A 14,532-nucleotide genomic window follows, 5' to 3' on the forward strand; every position below is an offset into this window, starting at 1 on the left:
GCTAGAAACTAGTTGTTTCTAGCAAAACAACTCTGGAAGGAGATGTACTTGAAAACAGACCTTTACRCTGTTTAGGTTATTTTCCAGCCTTCTCAAAGGGAGAAGTTCCTGAGCAGGTAAACAGACCTCACAAAGACACCACTGAAGCGTGCCAGCGCTCCATTGTTTAAGATTTGGACCACACAGCCACGCCAAAAAACATTTCACAAGACTTCTCTTTTGCTTAAACCAAGAGGCGCTCAGTTTTGTTCAGTGAAAGTTGTTTCAGTACCAGTCTTCAGTACCAAGTTCACTTGTAATTACTAATTACTTTCTCACTCAAAACAGCAGCTCATCTGATTGGATCCAAGTTATCTCTACAAGGTGTTTTCACAGGGACAATTACATGGCCAGAGTTACATTGTCCAAATTGCCACTAATCCCCCTTCCCACATTTAAGTTTTTAGATCTTCTTTATTTCTTTTGGGATGGTGGAACAGCTCTGAGGGGCTACTGGTCACCCTGAAGGTGCAAAGTTGGCCTGCTTGAACTTTACCTTGACCAGCAGGTGGGTGAGTTTCTCTTCACCACTGTACACAGTGCCGGAGACTTTTCCATCCTTCCAGCGTACATCTCCTGTAAGAGAAGGAAGAGAACACTGCTCACAAAGACAGTCATTGCCAGCCAGTGTGGAAAAGCACATGGAAAATCCCCTCAGTTCCACAGAGGAGGACTCAGCTTTCGAGATTTCCCTAATTTTTGTGGCACAGTGAAAGCCGTGTGTGAAGCTGAGCCCCTGGCACCACATGAACTTAGCAGACAGCAAGTAAATGATGACTAAAGAGTCAGCACATAACCAACATGTAGCTGCAGCAAGCAGTTATATTAATATGTAATCCACTTAATCCCCAYCAGTCTCCCCAAACTGCTGTTCAACCAACTGGACACTAAATTAAAGCCACTTTCAAAGAGCACCCGCCACCACTGTAAGCTGAGAAGAGACGGAAAGGCCAAGTTTGTACTGCTAAAATCCACAGTGCTGGCACCTCAACTAAATTTCACCTTTGTACTGCTAAAATCCACAGTGCTGGCACCTCAACTAAATTTCACCTAAACTCATATTTCAGTCAACTTCTAAAGGAAATGGGGGAGGGGACAATGGAAAGAAAAAAGAAAAAAAGAACCCAGTGAAGGAAGGAAACAATAATTTAACGAAAAACACAGACAGGAGCAACACTAGCAATACACAACAGTGGAAAAGAAGGATACTTGATCATGAAATTATTTGTTTCAGAATTTGGAGCAGATGTACTGTTCTAACAGGAAATTCAAGGCATTTCTCAAATTTGGGATAGGAGCAGGGCAGTCAAATCTTCCCCTCTGGACAGGAAGTCAACCAGATTTACTCATTAGGAGTAACAGGTACGCAAATCAGGGGGCACGTATCTGCATGAGAGAGGCAACTCTGTCAGACACTGCTTCTGTGGACTCAAGGCAGGAAAACCACATCGTGACTCCTTCTTCCTTAGAAGGCTTTTTCAAGGTATAAACCATTGTCTCTCTTAATTGAGGTCACAGTTTTGGAAATTCCCTAACAACCCTACTTGGAAAGTAGGGTTGCTTTTTTTTTGATTGTGAGTATTTTCTGGGTATTCACAGAAAATGCATTTCTGGTAAAAGCCAAGGCAACTGCTCAGAAATACAATCCAAAAAGAGAACTTCCTCCATATTTATCTTCTCCTCAGCTCTCCCATCTCTCCACCAGCCTAGAATTCTTGTGGCAGGAACAGAATTTCAATCTAAATACCCAAACACAGTATTAAAACTCACAAATCTTAGTCAGGTCTGGAAAGAAAACAGACAAAAATTTGTAAGGGAACAAAATACTTAAGCTGAAACCATGAGCAAGGAGTCACTGGGATTCATTTAAGAGAGGAAATGTCATGTTTGGTGTCTGAGCAAACCCACCTTTGCTGCAGTACAGACTCACCTTTTGAACTGTACTCTTTCATCTTCTGCAGCACTTCAGGCTGGCTCATGCCTTGTTCTGGCAGCRCTTTGATATATTCCTTTTCATCTTTCAGGAAGGATAAACTGGAAGTGACATCATTCGAGACTTCATCGATCTTCTTTTGAATCTAAAAAGAAAGAAAAAAAAATCTATCAAACAATGGCACTGGTCAAATTCTAAATAACTGCTGAGTGTGTGCAGGACAGGACCTGCTGCTTACATCTGTGGTGTTAATGGGACACTGACTGCTCCACTGGGAGCTTTGACTCCTTTCCTTAGTGCTTGAGAAAATAAAACTCAAGGRAAAAAACCCTGCATTTTTATCAGCAAACAACTTATTAAGTCACAATTTTCAATTTGTAGAGTTCTGCACATGCATTGGTTTGTACCTTGSCTCCTCTACCACCACACACGGAATTTACAAACTCAAGAAAACAGAGACACAAAGTGATCACCACAGACACAGTTCGGAGATTTCTTTCTTTCTACCCACACCTTGCCCTCAGGAAAACCCAGACTGCTTCTCACAACACATTCCAAAGTCAAGATTCTTCTTCCAGGCAACACAGGTGTTAGGACATTGACTTTTGGACATTGGAATGCCTCAAAGTCAAGGCCTCTTGTGAGCAACTGATAAGTATCAGGTGTCAGCCTACCAAAGAGCAGAAATAGGACATAAATGGGACACAGCAGGAGTGCTCTGGCACAGAAGAGCAGTGTTAGTCCTGAGAAGGGAAGTCTGGACACAATAGGGATTGTATAAAGTGTCCTTTTCTAACAGGCAGGTGAAAACATAAGCAGAAGAAAATTTGTCTGATCAAGCACTACCCAGGTTAGGAGGTGAAAGCTGGGACACTTAACAGGACAGGGAGGGGATTTAGTTCCTTCCAGAGAGATGAGGGAGAAATTGGAGAACTCCTTCTGTGTCCACAGAAAAAGGGAAAAAAAATTCCTCTGTGCTACTCTGTTTGGATAAAATTGCCTGGAACAGATCTGACCCCTGGAATCAATGTGCAAATACACCAGCACAGCAAGCAGTAAGAAGTGCAATCAAGTGTGATACCATCATTTACAGTGTAAAATAAACCCAGCTGTGCATTTCTTTGTCCTTGAATCGTTAACATGCTAAAATATGCTGACAGTTGTGCTTTCAAGTTTTTATGCAAAAAAAAAAAGCAGCTCTCAAGCACTACAGCTTGTGTCATTTTAATGATTACACAAACTGCTGATATCCTTCTGCTAACTATTGCTAATAGTTATCTGAACCTTAAACACATCATGGCCAGTGACTTGATTAAAATAAATACCTTTCCACATTGCACAACAAACCCTTGCCTATCACACTTCACATTGTTTCAGAAGAACAACTCCAGTTCAATCCCATCCCTTCTTCCAGAATTTTTGTTCTTTTAAATCTAGCAACAAGGAAACATATAGATAATTCTGTTACTACACTCACTGATTCCCGGCTAAAATAAAGAGCTCAACAGTGAAAAGGAGGTGGCATCCCCTTTTTTATGGGAGTAATACTATGACAAAAWTACTGCAGAGAAATTATATCTGTCATTAAACCAGGAGGCAGCAGAAGACATTCCAGATCTATATCCTCAGATCATCAGGACCACAGTGACACAACAACAAAAATGCACTGTATATTCTCCAAGAGACCTCAAACAAGTACCTGGAATAATCCTGTAAGAAGTTGTTCAAATACTTACTCTAGACCCAACAAATGGCATTTTTCTCAGCACTTTAAAGAACTGTTTTTTAGTTCGGGATGTCAAACCTGAAAGACAAAATGCAGAAACCAACCTAAGAAACAAAAAAAAAAAAGAAGAAACTTTTGATGCAGCACATGATCCAGGCTCAGCATTCCTGATCCAAGCTGAAATAACACAGTGACCCAGGGGACAGGGTGAGGCAGGTGAATGAAGCCAAGAGCAAGGTTTTCAGGGATGGACCATGCCATGGAAGCATCTGGACTGCACAACAGCAGCCACCTACAGGAATCAATTATTTGACTTGCTTTCWTACTTACATGGGAGTTTGCACCCACGTGTAAAATGGTACAGGAAAAAGAGGGATTTCAGGGTTTGCTAAAGGTAAGGGATTATTATAATATCCTGCCTCTTCAAACCAGAATAGTTACTAGAAAAAAAAAGAAAAAACACTGAATAGTGTGAAACAGGCTCCCAGACCAAAGGAGGGAATGGTGACATTTGTGACAATGTCAGCCAAAACAGGACATGGATTTACCCCATTTGATGCAATGGGATGTGACTCAGGGAAAGGAGATGGACAAAGGGAAGAGCAGAAATTCCACCACAGCCCAGAGACTCAAATGGGAGAAGCCACTGATGACAAGCACTGGAAACTTCCTTGGGTAGCTCCAAGGGCAGGAATGAAATCAGATGACACAGATGCTTTATAGCCACCAAAAATGCCKTCCCAGACCTATTTGCATACCATCAGTTACAGGACACCCCAAGAAACAATTAAAGTCTAAGAAGTCAATCATTTTAAAACTTTGCAATTTTATCTATGCTTTCCCTCCCAGTTCATATATATTTCACTTCATTTACACAATTTGAAAAGCTACCCAAGGACACTAATTGGCACATTCTGTAGCAAACACTCTTTAGTGCTCTGATAATATTTCTGTTGCACATCTCAGTGTGCACAGTTTCATTAATAATTTTCACAGTRAGAAAAGATTGCAAACTCCTCTAACATTCTGACAATCTAATCAGATCTTCTAAGAGCTAATCAATATGTAAAAAAATACATTGTGCAACAGTACAAACACTAGCCAGGAAGGTAAGTGTCCTGAAYGAAAGTTTCATACCAATTTGTTCCTTATAGGCATTCCCACCGTTCAGCTACTCCCAGCTCTACAAAGAAAAAGGGCTGCTTGAGAAAGAGACACAGGAGACATGAAGTTAAAAACGTGGCTATTTTTAACAAGCTGCCACTAGAGTGTAAYCCTAAGGGAACTGAAAAGCACCTCTGAGGGCATTGCAGTGACCTCTGGCCATCACACAACCACAGAAACTGCAGGTTCACCAGAAGAGATCCCACTGAAGAGCTGCCAKAATCAGAAACCACTCAAAACAGGAAGATGGTCCAAAAATATTTTTTAAAAAAATAAATCTAAAAAGAAGACAATATCCTCACACCACCACTACCACATGCAATTATCTGGAACATTCTGAGGATAAAACATGCCTCCAACACGGAATCAAGACTATGTCTCCTCCCCCAGCAGGAAGGGAAACAACTTACCCACCTTGCAGCAGTGACTAAGTTCACAGCTCTCCATAAATYTTCCCAGGGTTTAGGCAAGAAGAGAGTGTTGTGACAAGTAAATGGTTTAGCCAAAGGAAAAAGGGAGGCAAGGGAAGGAGATAGAGGCACATTCCATGCACCCTCAGATGAAATGGGGGAGCTTCACTTATCAAACAAGCCTTGACCTTAATTTAGAAGAGTTTGGTAAATACTAGATGACAGCAGAAAGTCTGTTTTAACAACTTCTGACCTTTCTGCCCTCTTTCCTTCCACTACCCAGGAACAACTCAGGCCCACCTCCCCCCCTCCAAAGGTAAGAACACCTCCCATTTGAAATACTTACTCTCAGGCTGGCAGAGGAAGCCATGAAGCCACACRCTTGCAAGTGTGGAAGAAAAGGTCAACCCAATGAGCTGCCAGGGTTCAAGTCCTTCACACCGGGCGTTCACAAAGCCTGTCACTTTCTCCCAATACATCTGCAGGATTTCCTTGTAGACATCCTGTGCAAAGGAAAACCAGGAGGATCTTGGTTCATGAAAACAAGCAGGGTATCAAAAAGTCTGCTGGTGATTAAAAAGGTGCTTTTCAGTATGCAGACCATATGCTTTCCTTAATTCCTACAAATACAAGGAGCTAGTTTTTATTCACTTCCAGKCAAGAGTCACAGATAAAAATACATACCTACATTCTCTCAAATACTGAGAGAAGCAYCAAGAGCAGATGAGCAAAATAAGGTTCTCTGCATAGTCCCAAGAACCACCATGGCCCAAGAGAAGCAACTGTGTTAATACTTTTATTTCCAAGAAATTACCAGGTAGTGAATGAATAAAGATACCACCAAAACAGGTCTATTAAGTACCTAGGGCTGGATTTTTAATGAAGATGGAAGCACTTAGCAAGTCCTTAAGTTAAAAGATCTAATTAACACATTACACATCAAGGGAGGATGGGAGGACACTGCTGCTATCAAAATAACCCCCAGAAAATGGTAATGCAAGAACAATTACGAAGTCAAACCAGGAATTACTGTCAGGACACAACCCAAATTCTTAATCAATAGCTTTGAACAAGATGCTCTTCAAGAGCATTAGAACTGCACAAGAAAAACTGGATGTGCACAGGAGAAACTGAGTATTTCCCCCTAAACATGGGTCGCCCACCCAATTCTCGGGCAAAACGTTTCTAGGGATAAGAAGAATAAGCAAGAACACAGCTCTTCTAAATCCTTCTTCCCTTTTGACCAGCCATCCAGCCTAGTTTTGCCCCGTTTTCCTGGGAAGATCTCCAGCACTTGGGTGTTCACCCTTCAAACAACAGGGAAAGTATATGGGGCCTTTCAAAAGATTTGTAACTAAACCATGGAAGGAATAAATCCTTGACTCCTGCACTGTGAACTCTGGGGGAGATTAGAGCAATTTTCAATGGTGAGTATAAACAAATCACTAAATTAAAAACTAAAATTTTCTTTCTCAGGATCCTTTACAGGTCTCAGTTCTTGGTCAAGCCAAAAACAGAAACAGCCTTTAATTTTTATTTTTTTTAGGGGATAATGTGTCATTCCAATACAACTAGAGAGGCTACTGACAGGCCAGTTTTTCTAAATAATCATTGGAGGAAGGCCGGCTTCCTTACCAAAAAGCAMCACTAATGAATGAATATTCATGACTTTGGAAAAGCAGCAAAATGCATATAACTTGGCAGAGTTTGGAAGTATTTAAGCAACCCAAACACAAATTCCAGCAGAATTAACAGCACTTACCCTTTGCAGAAGACTTATTTCACCCGTGTTCCAGCACAGGCTGAAGGGACACAGACTGAATTCTGGCAAAACCAGGCAGCACTAAGCTCTGAGAAAGCAAATTAGCATCTATTTGCTTGGCAAAGGGCACTTTAAAAATACATCAGAGCCACTTCAGCCTCCAAAACAACGCAGCCACACAAACCGCTGCAATTAGGCAATGTCCCAGTTAATGAATGCCAGTCCTCCAAGCCACTCACCACAAAGCTGATCCAACCCCAGAATTTAAGGGAAGAGACACCTTTTTCAGCTAACCAGAGGTGGTACTAAAGTTTCAGSGAATTTGCACAATCTTCACTGGCAAATCCCTGGAAATGAGCGTTTAACCAGGACAATGGCTTTGGTTTATTGCCTAAGAGGAAATGCCAGGATATCATTCTGTTTTGGAACTACACTTAAAGGATGGAAATGGAGCCACTAATGGGCTGATGTCTCAATAGCTGTTCTCAACTCATGGCAAGAAAATGCTGCAGCATCAAATATAAAGTGGGCTGTGTGCTATTTTTTTTCCCCGGAAGATGGAGGATACTGTAAGCCCTGAATCAAAATGGAACACGACCTTCTTGACAGAAGTCACTCCAGTCAGTGACCAAGTTAAAATAAATACATCTGGCAAGAGAYTGACCTCACTCTTGGAGAAAGCTCTGGACAGAAGATTCCAGCTRACTRCACATTTTGTCACTGAAAMCCYTGAGCACTGAYATGGGAACTCAAAGGTATATCYAKGTTTTSAACAAATAAGAGCAGATTTTCAYGATGCTCATTCCAAGACATTGAAGAATGTATTCCCCTTTCTTGCTTTGAAAAAATACAATCTGGAATCAATCCCCAAGTTTTACAGTTTGACCAGGTGAAGTTTTCTCTGAACTTTTCACTTTGCTTCTTCACTCATTTCATACTTAGATGAGTTTGAAGGATGAGGTTGATCAATTTAGGAGTATATTAAAAAYTAGGATTAAAACACTAATGAAAATTGGCATGGTAGATGAATTAGCAGTGAATTAGCAATTTCTCAGATCCCTGGCTAACCATGCATCCAGTTTTTTCCAAGTGCTTCTTTGCATGAAGTATCCAGCAAGATATGAGAGATTTTTGGTTTCTGAATTATTCACTTAGTCCCACAGAAACCAGAGGGCATTTTGAAGGTTGCATTTAAATGTTTTTACTACACCCAGGAACATGCTRGGTTAAAAGGGAGCTTATAAAAAAGAGGGAGAGTGACGTTTTACATGAGCAGGGTGACAGAACAAGGGGAAATGACTTCACASCGTCAGAAGGAAGGGTTARATGGGATATTAGGAAGGAATCCATCCCTGTGGGGGTGGTGAGATCCAGAGAAGCTGTGGCTGCCCCATCCCTGGAAGTGTTCAAGTCCAGGATGGACAGGGCTTGGAGCAACCTGGTCTAGTGGAAGATRTCCCTGCCCATGGCAGGGGGTGGGACTGGATGATTTTTAAGGTCCCTTCCAACCCAAATCATTCTGGGATTCTCTATGATTGCAGKCCCATAAAACTCCCTCGTTTTACAGGGAGGAGGCAGGGGCAATAAACAGCCTCTGTGTAGCCCAGCCATGGAATCCCGTCCCATGCAGCCCTGGAGGTGCAGTTCAGAGTGTTGTTTCCCCAGCTGGGCTAAAGACAACAGGCTGGCATGATTTTAAACCTGCCTACAGAGCAGAACTTCAAGTAAGATAATAACCCGCTTATTTTTGAAGGTATCAAAAAAATAAAGATTTCCTTTCCCATTAAAAGAGAGTAGATAGGTTGGTTTTACTGCCGTGAACRAACCTTCCCCACACAAAAGCTTCAYAAGACACAGGATTATTTCAGAAGCAGTTTAAAAACCTGACTTATGAGCACACTAAAGAGCAGGGAGAAAAAAAATCTCCACTGGAAGATTAGTTTTTAATTCTCAGAGCAGTAAGACAGACACAGGTATCAGATAAAATACTAATTGCTATCATTAGGACTTGAAGTGCTCATTTGTACCAATATTAATGCACTCAGCTACCCAAGCAGTTTACATATTGAATTTTTAGCTCCACAGATTAGGAATGCATCCTTAGTACTTGATTTCTAAAAGCCATTAGCTAGCTGAGCTGGTTCCAGGGATAGCATTTACACCACTACAAAAGAGCATGAAATAACAGCAGTAATGCTCTTCTGTCCTAGATGATAAAAAAGGGAAGGGGGTGAAGTATGGGGAGGGGAGGGGGGGGCAGGGATAAATGCCAAAGCTAATGAGAGCACATTTTGCATTTTTGCCAAAACAGCGTTTCCTTGGCTGGGAGTTTTAGGATGCAAAAAAAGCTTAAAAGAAAAATAAATGATAAAGAAAATTTAAAAAAAAATATAAACGGAAAGACAASAAAATTAAGAACCTCAGACTTTTGTTACAAGTGCCTTCTGTTTCTGATGAAATTAAAATATTGAGTTTACCTGTGGGAAAAATAGGAAGACAGATTTTATCAGCTGAACCTTCCTTCCTCCAAAAGAATGTTTAAAGTGGGGCCGCAGAATAAAAGTAGCTTTTAAAGGCAAGTTTATGTTATGCAATATGAGGCTGACTGGGCAAGGAGGAAGTGCTAAGATCAAAGAATCACAAAAAGACCTGGGCTGAAAGAGTCCTTAAAGACCATCTTGTTCAAACTCCTGCCATGGGCAGGGACACCTTCCACTGTCTAGGGTGCTCAAAGCCCCGTCCAACCTGGCCTTGGACACTGCCAGGGATCCAGGGGCAGCCACAGCTTCTCTGGGTAAGCTGAGTCAGGGCTTCACCACCCTCTCAGGGAAGAATTTCTTCCTAATATCCAATCTAAACCTACTCTCTGTCAGTTTATACTACATCCTCAGCTTTCACCTGAATCTACACGTATTCCCAAACCAGGGACCCTCTGGCTACCTCCCCATGCCTTAACCTGAATGTCTGTGTTTGCCAACAGCTTCCCTCACGTCCCCAGAGCTGAGGAAGGAGATGGCTGTCCCACAACTCAGCACACAGTAAAGAAAGGCCATGGGAGATGGCTCCAACAGCATGAGTTAGGTCAGCTCCAATTACCGGAGCACACGGAACACCAGTACTGCCGCTGTAATTAAGGCCTCTGCTCCAATACAACGAGTTTTGCCAAGAAGCTTCCTGACTGAAGACAAACCACACAAAGCAAGGACATGGCAGCTTCGCTAATTTATTCTACTCCTAAGTAGAAGGAAGGCTTCAATTAGCCCTGCCATCACTGACACCTCACCGCCTGCACGTGCTCTGGCCACAAAAAAGCACATCTGACCAGCATAACCAGCCTGGCCATAGGAAGTCCTGGACTCAGCCACCACCTTTCCAACTTCCTACTAGGGAGTCGGGAATGGGATTGAGCAACACCATCCCAGCCTCCTCAGAGGGTGCTCGTTGCTGCCTGTGCCTGCAGTGTTTTGATTCGAACCCCAGTAATGACTCTGCTTGTCTGTCCCTCCCTCCCAACCCCAGCCTGACAAATACCTTCACATAAGCACCAGGCAGGGAATATTTATTAGTCAGCTCCTAATTACAGCTTGAGGTTTGGACCACGTGCTGCCCAGCCTGACCAAAGGATGTGGGCAGACAGAGTGACACCGGATGCATGATCTCTCAGAAATCAGAAATCATTAACTTTCAGATGCATGGGCTGAACTAAGTGAAATTAAAAACACATTCAGGCCACGCTCATCTTACCACAGCTCCCCAATACCACCAGTTCTGTCTGCATTGCATTTTCACCACTGCTATAATGAAACTTTTTCCAGAAGGACAGCAATTTGGGGTTTTTTTTTGCCACACACAGTGTCTGCAAATTAAATGTATATATACTGTCCCACCAGCCTGAGAGTTCAAGAGGAGTGGCTAAACAGTGGCTAATTATAGCTTCGGCACAAAAACAAACAAGGCAGCAAATCAGAGTAAGAACAGCAGCATTCCAGGTTCCACTGCAGAGATGGAATGTAAAACTACCAAAACAAGATAGGARAAGGCTAAAAAAATGTACGATTTTACAGGAACCCAAAGGACTCAAAAAATCGGGTGCAAGTTCAAATTTCATTTAACCCAAAATACACACAAGGTGTAGTGTTCACTTTGCTCACTTAGGCAAAYCAATTTATAAAAGTTTCTGCTAACATTTAGGCATTATCCAGGCAGCACAGGTCTCACTAGAGACAGGATCCACCCAATGGATGCTGCACATGAATTCAACATGGATCTCCATGGGTCATCAGCTTCAAGAATGCACAAGGAAACATCCTCTGCTGACACCCATCATAATTAGGGTAAAAGAAGCACCTGGTTCCCTGCAAGCTGGGACTCATCTGGACATATTTTATTCCTCCACTTGGCCTCCTCTCAGYTGCAGATCACTGCATGCCTTCTGAAGAATAAAATGGGTGTTTCTTTGAAATATTTTGTGAGCACCTTGGTGCCACACAGAGGTACCCACAGCATTAAGACAYGAAGTCTTGGCAGGAGCTGTCTGGAAGCAGATCCTGGCATGGCAGTTATTCTAGGAGCAGGCATCCATGAACAAAGGCAGCAYCAAGCCCTGGCAAAGCTTCCCAGCAGCATTATGCAAGCCTCTGACAATGCCCCCAGTATCAGCACAAACTGAATGCTGCTATTATACATTAAGGGCCCTGCTCTTGGGCAAGTCAGACCATAGGGCAGAATCCTCAAAAATTATCAACATCAACACACAGAACCCTTCGACCCCTGCCCTTCGTGATATGGCATGGATAAATCTTGATGAGCAAAGAGAGGTAAAGGAAACGCTCTGAATACAAAGGATTCTGAGAAGCCTTTATATGAAAATTTCTAGGAAATACAAATACTTCCTAATACAGAAAACTCTATCACAATCACTACAGAAAACAGTACACTTGCTGCTACATCAATAGGCATAATCCTAAATCTCAATTCATGCTTTAAGGGCGGAACTAAAACATATACAAGGCCTGCTAATACTTGAAAKGGAATGTCTTTCGTTGCCAGGGATGCAAAGAATAGGAGCAATAAAATCATCGAATCACAGACTCGTTTGGGTTGGAAGGGACTTTAAAGACCATCCCATTTAATTCCTCTGCCATGGGCAGGGACACCTTCCAAAAGACCAGGTGCTCCAAGCCCCATCCAACCTGGCCTTGGACACTTCCAGGGATGGGGCAGCCACAGCTCCTCCAGGCAACCTGTGCCAGGGCCTCACCACCTCATAGGGTGAAATTATTTCCTAATATCTAATCTAAATCTGTCAGGGTGAAGCCATTCCCCCTCGACCCTTGGAAACAGYCTCCCTCCACCTATCTTGTCAGCTCCTTCAGATACTAGAGGCCACAATTAGGTCATCCCAAAGTCTCTCTTCTCCAGGCTGAACAATCCCATCTCTCCCAGCCTTTCTTCATAGCAGAGGTGCTCCATCCYTTTAAYCATCCTGGTGCCTCCTTCAGACTCAYTCCAAMAGCTCCATGTCCTTCCTGCRGTGCCTCCCGCCCYCCACAAGCTGGAGACAGCTCTGCAGGTAGGGTCTCTGGGGTGGGGCAGGATCAGCCCAGGGCATGGGGGATTCAGGGCAAGGGTATGGCCAGCTGTCACCCACCAGCGCCCACAAGTCCTTCTCAGCAGTTCTGTGGTGGGAGCAGCTGGTGGAGGAGCAGATCAATTGGAGACATCTTTTTATTGGTATTGTTGTGTATTTGGAAGAAGAGACAAGTAGAACTCCAAAATCCTTACTCAGAAAGCGGCTCGACTGAATCCCTTTGACCACAGGAGTCACAGCAAGGCTGTGATTGCTGCCACACCAGGCAAACCACACACAATAAATGCTGTGAYCAGGTTTATCTTCTCCCCACCAGACACTGCTGGAGTAATCCAAGGCAGGAAGTGAGGCGTCACCTCAGCAGACCCTTCCCTGCTCAGCAATTCAGCTACAAGTTCAAAGGGTAGGAAAAAAGGCGAGAAACTCTGAGTAGGCTGGAAGTGAGCAGGACATGGAAAAAGAAAAGATTTTACTCTGTCTAGGTAAGAAAATTTCCAGTRTCTCGTGCTGCCTTTTGCAAAGGTCACAAGAAGCATCACAGAGTAAAACCACTTTAGGACAAATGTTATGTATCAGTGTTTCTCCAGAGGAAGCCTCAGTCCCTGAGTACAAAACCAACCTCTTAAACTTTCCAGAAGCCAGGAATCTTCTGCAATAGCTACTGTCTAATCTAGTGAATAAAAGAGCAAACCTGAGCAAGCCTTCCAGGTTCAATAAGTAGCAATTTTCCCTGCAAAGCTTTGGCACAGAAGGGACTGAGGTGACAACAGRCTGACCACACAGTACAGCTCCAGCAACCCCAGGCCAGTCTAGACTGCCCCGTGCACAACATGCDAAGTATTTACCCAGTGCCAAATTTTGGCAGCTGAAAGCAACCCAAACATAAGATGTGCAGGCTCTTGGTGCTGTCCCAGGCTACCCATGGCTGCACACAGCCCCACACCAAAGCAGGAAGAAGCAGCAGGACTTAAGTGTTTGGGAATGGAGAAACCAAGTGGGAAAAAGGAGTGRGACAAAGATAATGCTGCTTCATTTATCACTCAGCAGCTGTGATTTCAATTTCCCTTGCTGACGGTGAAAAAGCCCCAACCAAACCACCAAAAACCTAGTACCCCTCCCAGGTTGGAAGAATTGCAAGATTCATGCCGTGCCAACGTGGGCCAGGGACAGCTATATTCCAAGCAATCCTGAAGTTTACTTCTAGCTAAAAAATAATAGCCGGTAAGCAGTCTCTCTAAAAAAAATAACAATCAAGCAACAAACATGATTTCGCTYAGRMWKWTSRGSAMWKTSCYSAWMWKSCTGAGCAAAACACCATGTCTGCCCCACCTGGGTGAAATAAACAGAGACAGGAGCAAACATCGTTTCCAATCCTTTCTGCCCCGAAACTAGATAATTGTGGAGAATAAGGAAAGCAGAGCGTGAATAAGGTCCCATTCACATTTAGGGGAAGGGTATGGTCCTCAGCTGGGGCCCGAAGACAGGACATGACCACCCACCCTGGGACTCCGCCGGCCAGGCATCCCCTGAGGCCCGACCGGGACCCCTCAGCCCACACGAAGCCCCCGCCGGACAAGGCCCGGGCCGCGCTGCCTCACAGGCCGCGCCGGGACACCCCCCTCTCTCCCCGCACACCGGCCTCAGTCACTCCCCGCTCACCATCGCTGCTGCTGCCGGCCGCTCGCTCTTTCCTTCCTTCCTCCCTTCTTTCTTTCCTCCCCCGTCGTCCTTCCCGCGGGGTCCCGACGCGGCCGCGCTCCGCCCCGGGGTTGCCGCCCCCGGCTGGGCGCGCCCCTCAGGGCGGAGCGGCGGCGGGAGAGCCGCGCCCCTCAGGGCGGAGCGGCGGCGGGAGAGCCGCGCCCCTCAGGGCGGAGCGGCGGCGGGAGAGCCGCGCCCCTCAGGGCGGAG

General features: G+C 44.2%; 1 protein-coding gene across 1 annotated transcript in view; it reads right to left on the minus strand.

Moving 5' to 3' along the window:
* SGPL1 (sphingosine-1-phosphate lyase 1) overlaps positions 1–14,467 on the minus strand; it is a 30,598-nt gene extending 16,131 nt beyond the window's left edge. Inside the window, exons 1-5 of the mRNA XM_057385709.1 lie at positions 14,284–14,467; positions 5,619–5,775; positions 3,709–3,776; positions 1,970–2,117; positions 536–615 (exon numbers count right to left, since the gene is read on the minus strand). Of these exons, the coding sequence (XP_057241692.1) occupies positions 536–615; positions 1,970–2,117; positions 3,709–3,776; positions 5,619–5,775; positions 14,284–14,286 (456 nt within the window). The 5' untranslated portion in view covers positions 14,287–14,467. The remainder of the gene's footprint in view (positions 1–535; positions 616–1,969; positions 2,118–3,708; positions 3,777–5,618; positions 5,776–14,283) is intronic.
* Between the last annotated feature and the right edge of the window lie 65 nt (positions 14,468–14,532).

The sequence above is a fragment of the Malurus melanocephalus genome, unplaced genomic scaffold (assembly GCF_030028575.1).
Source record: "Malurus melanocephalus ecotype Western Australia unplaced genomic scaffold, MMel_1.1 scaffold_858, whole genome shotgun sequence".
Classification (NCBI taxonomy): domain Eukaryota; kingdom Metazoa; phylum Chordata; class Aves; order Passeriformes; family Maluridae; genus Malurus; species Malurus melanocephalus.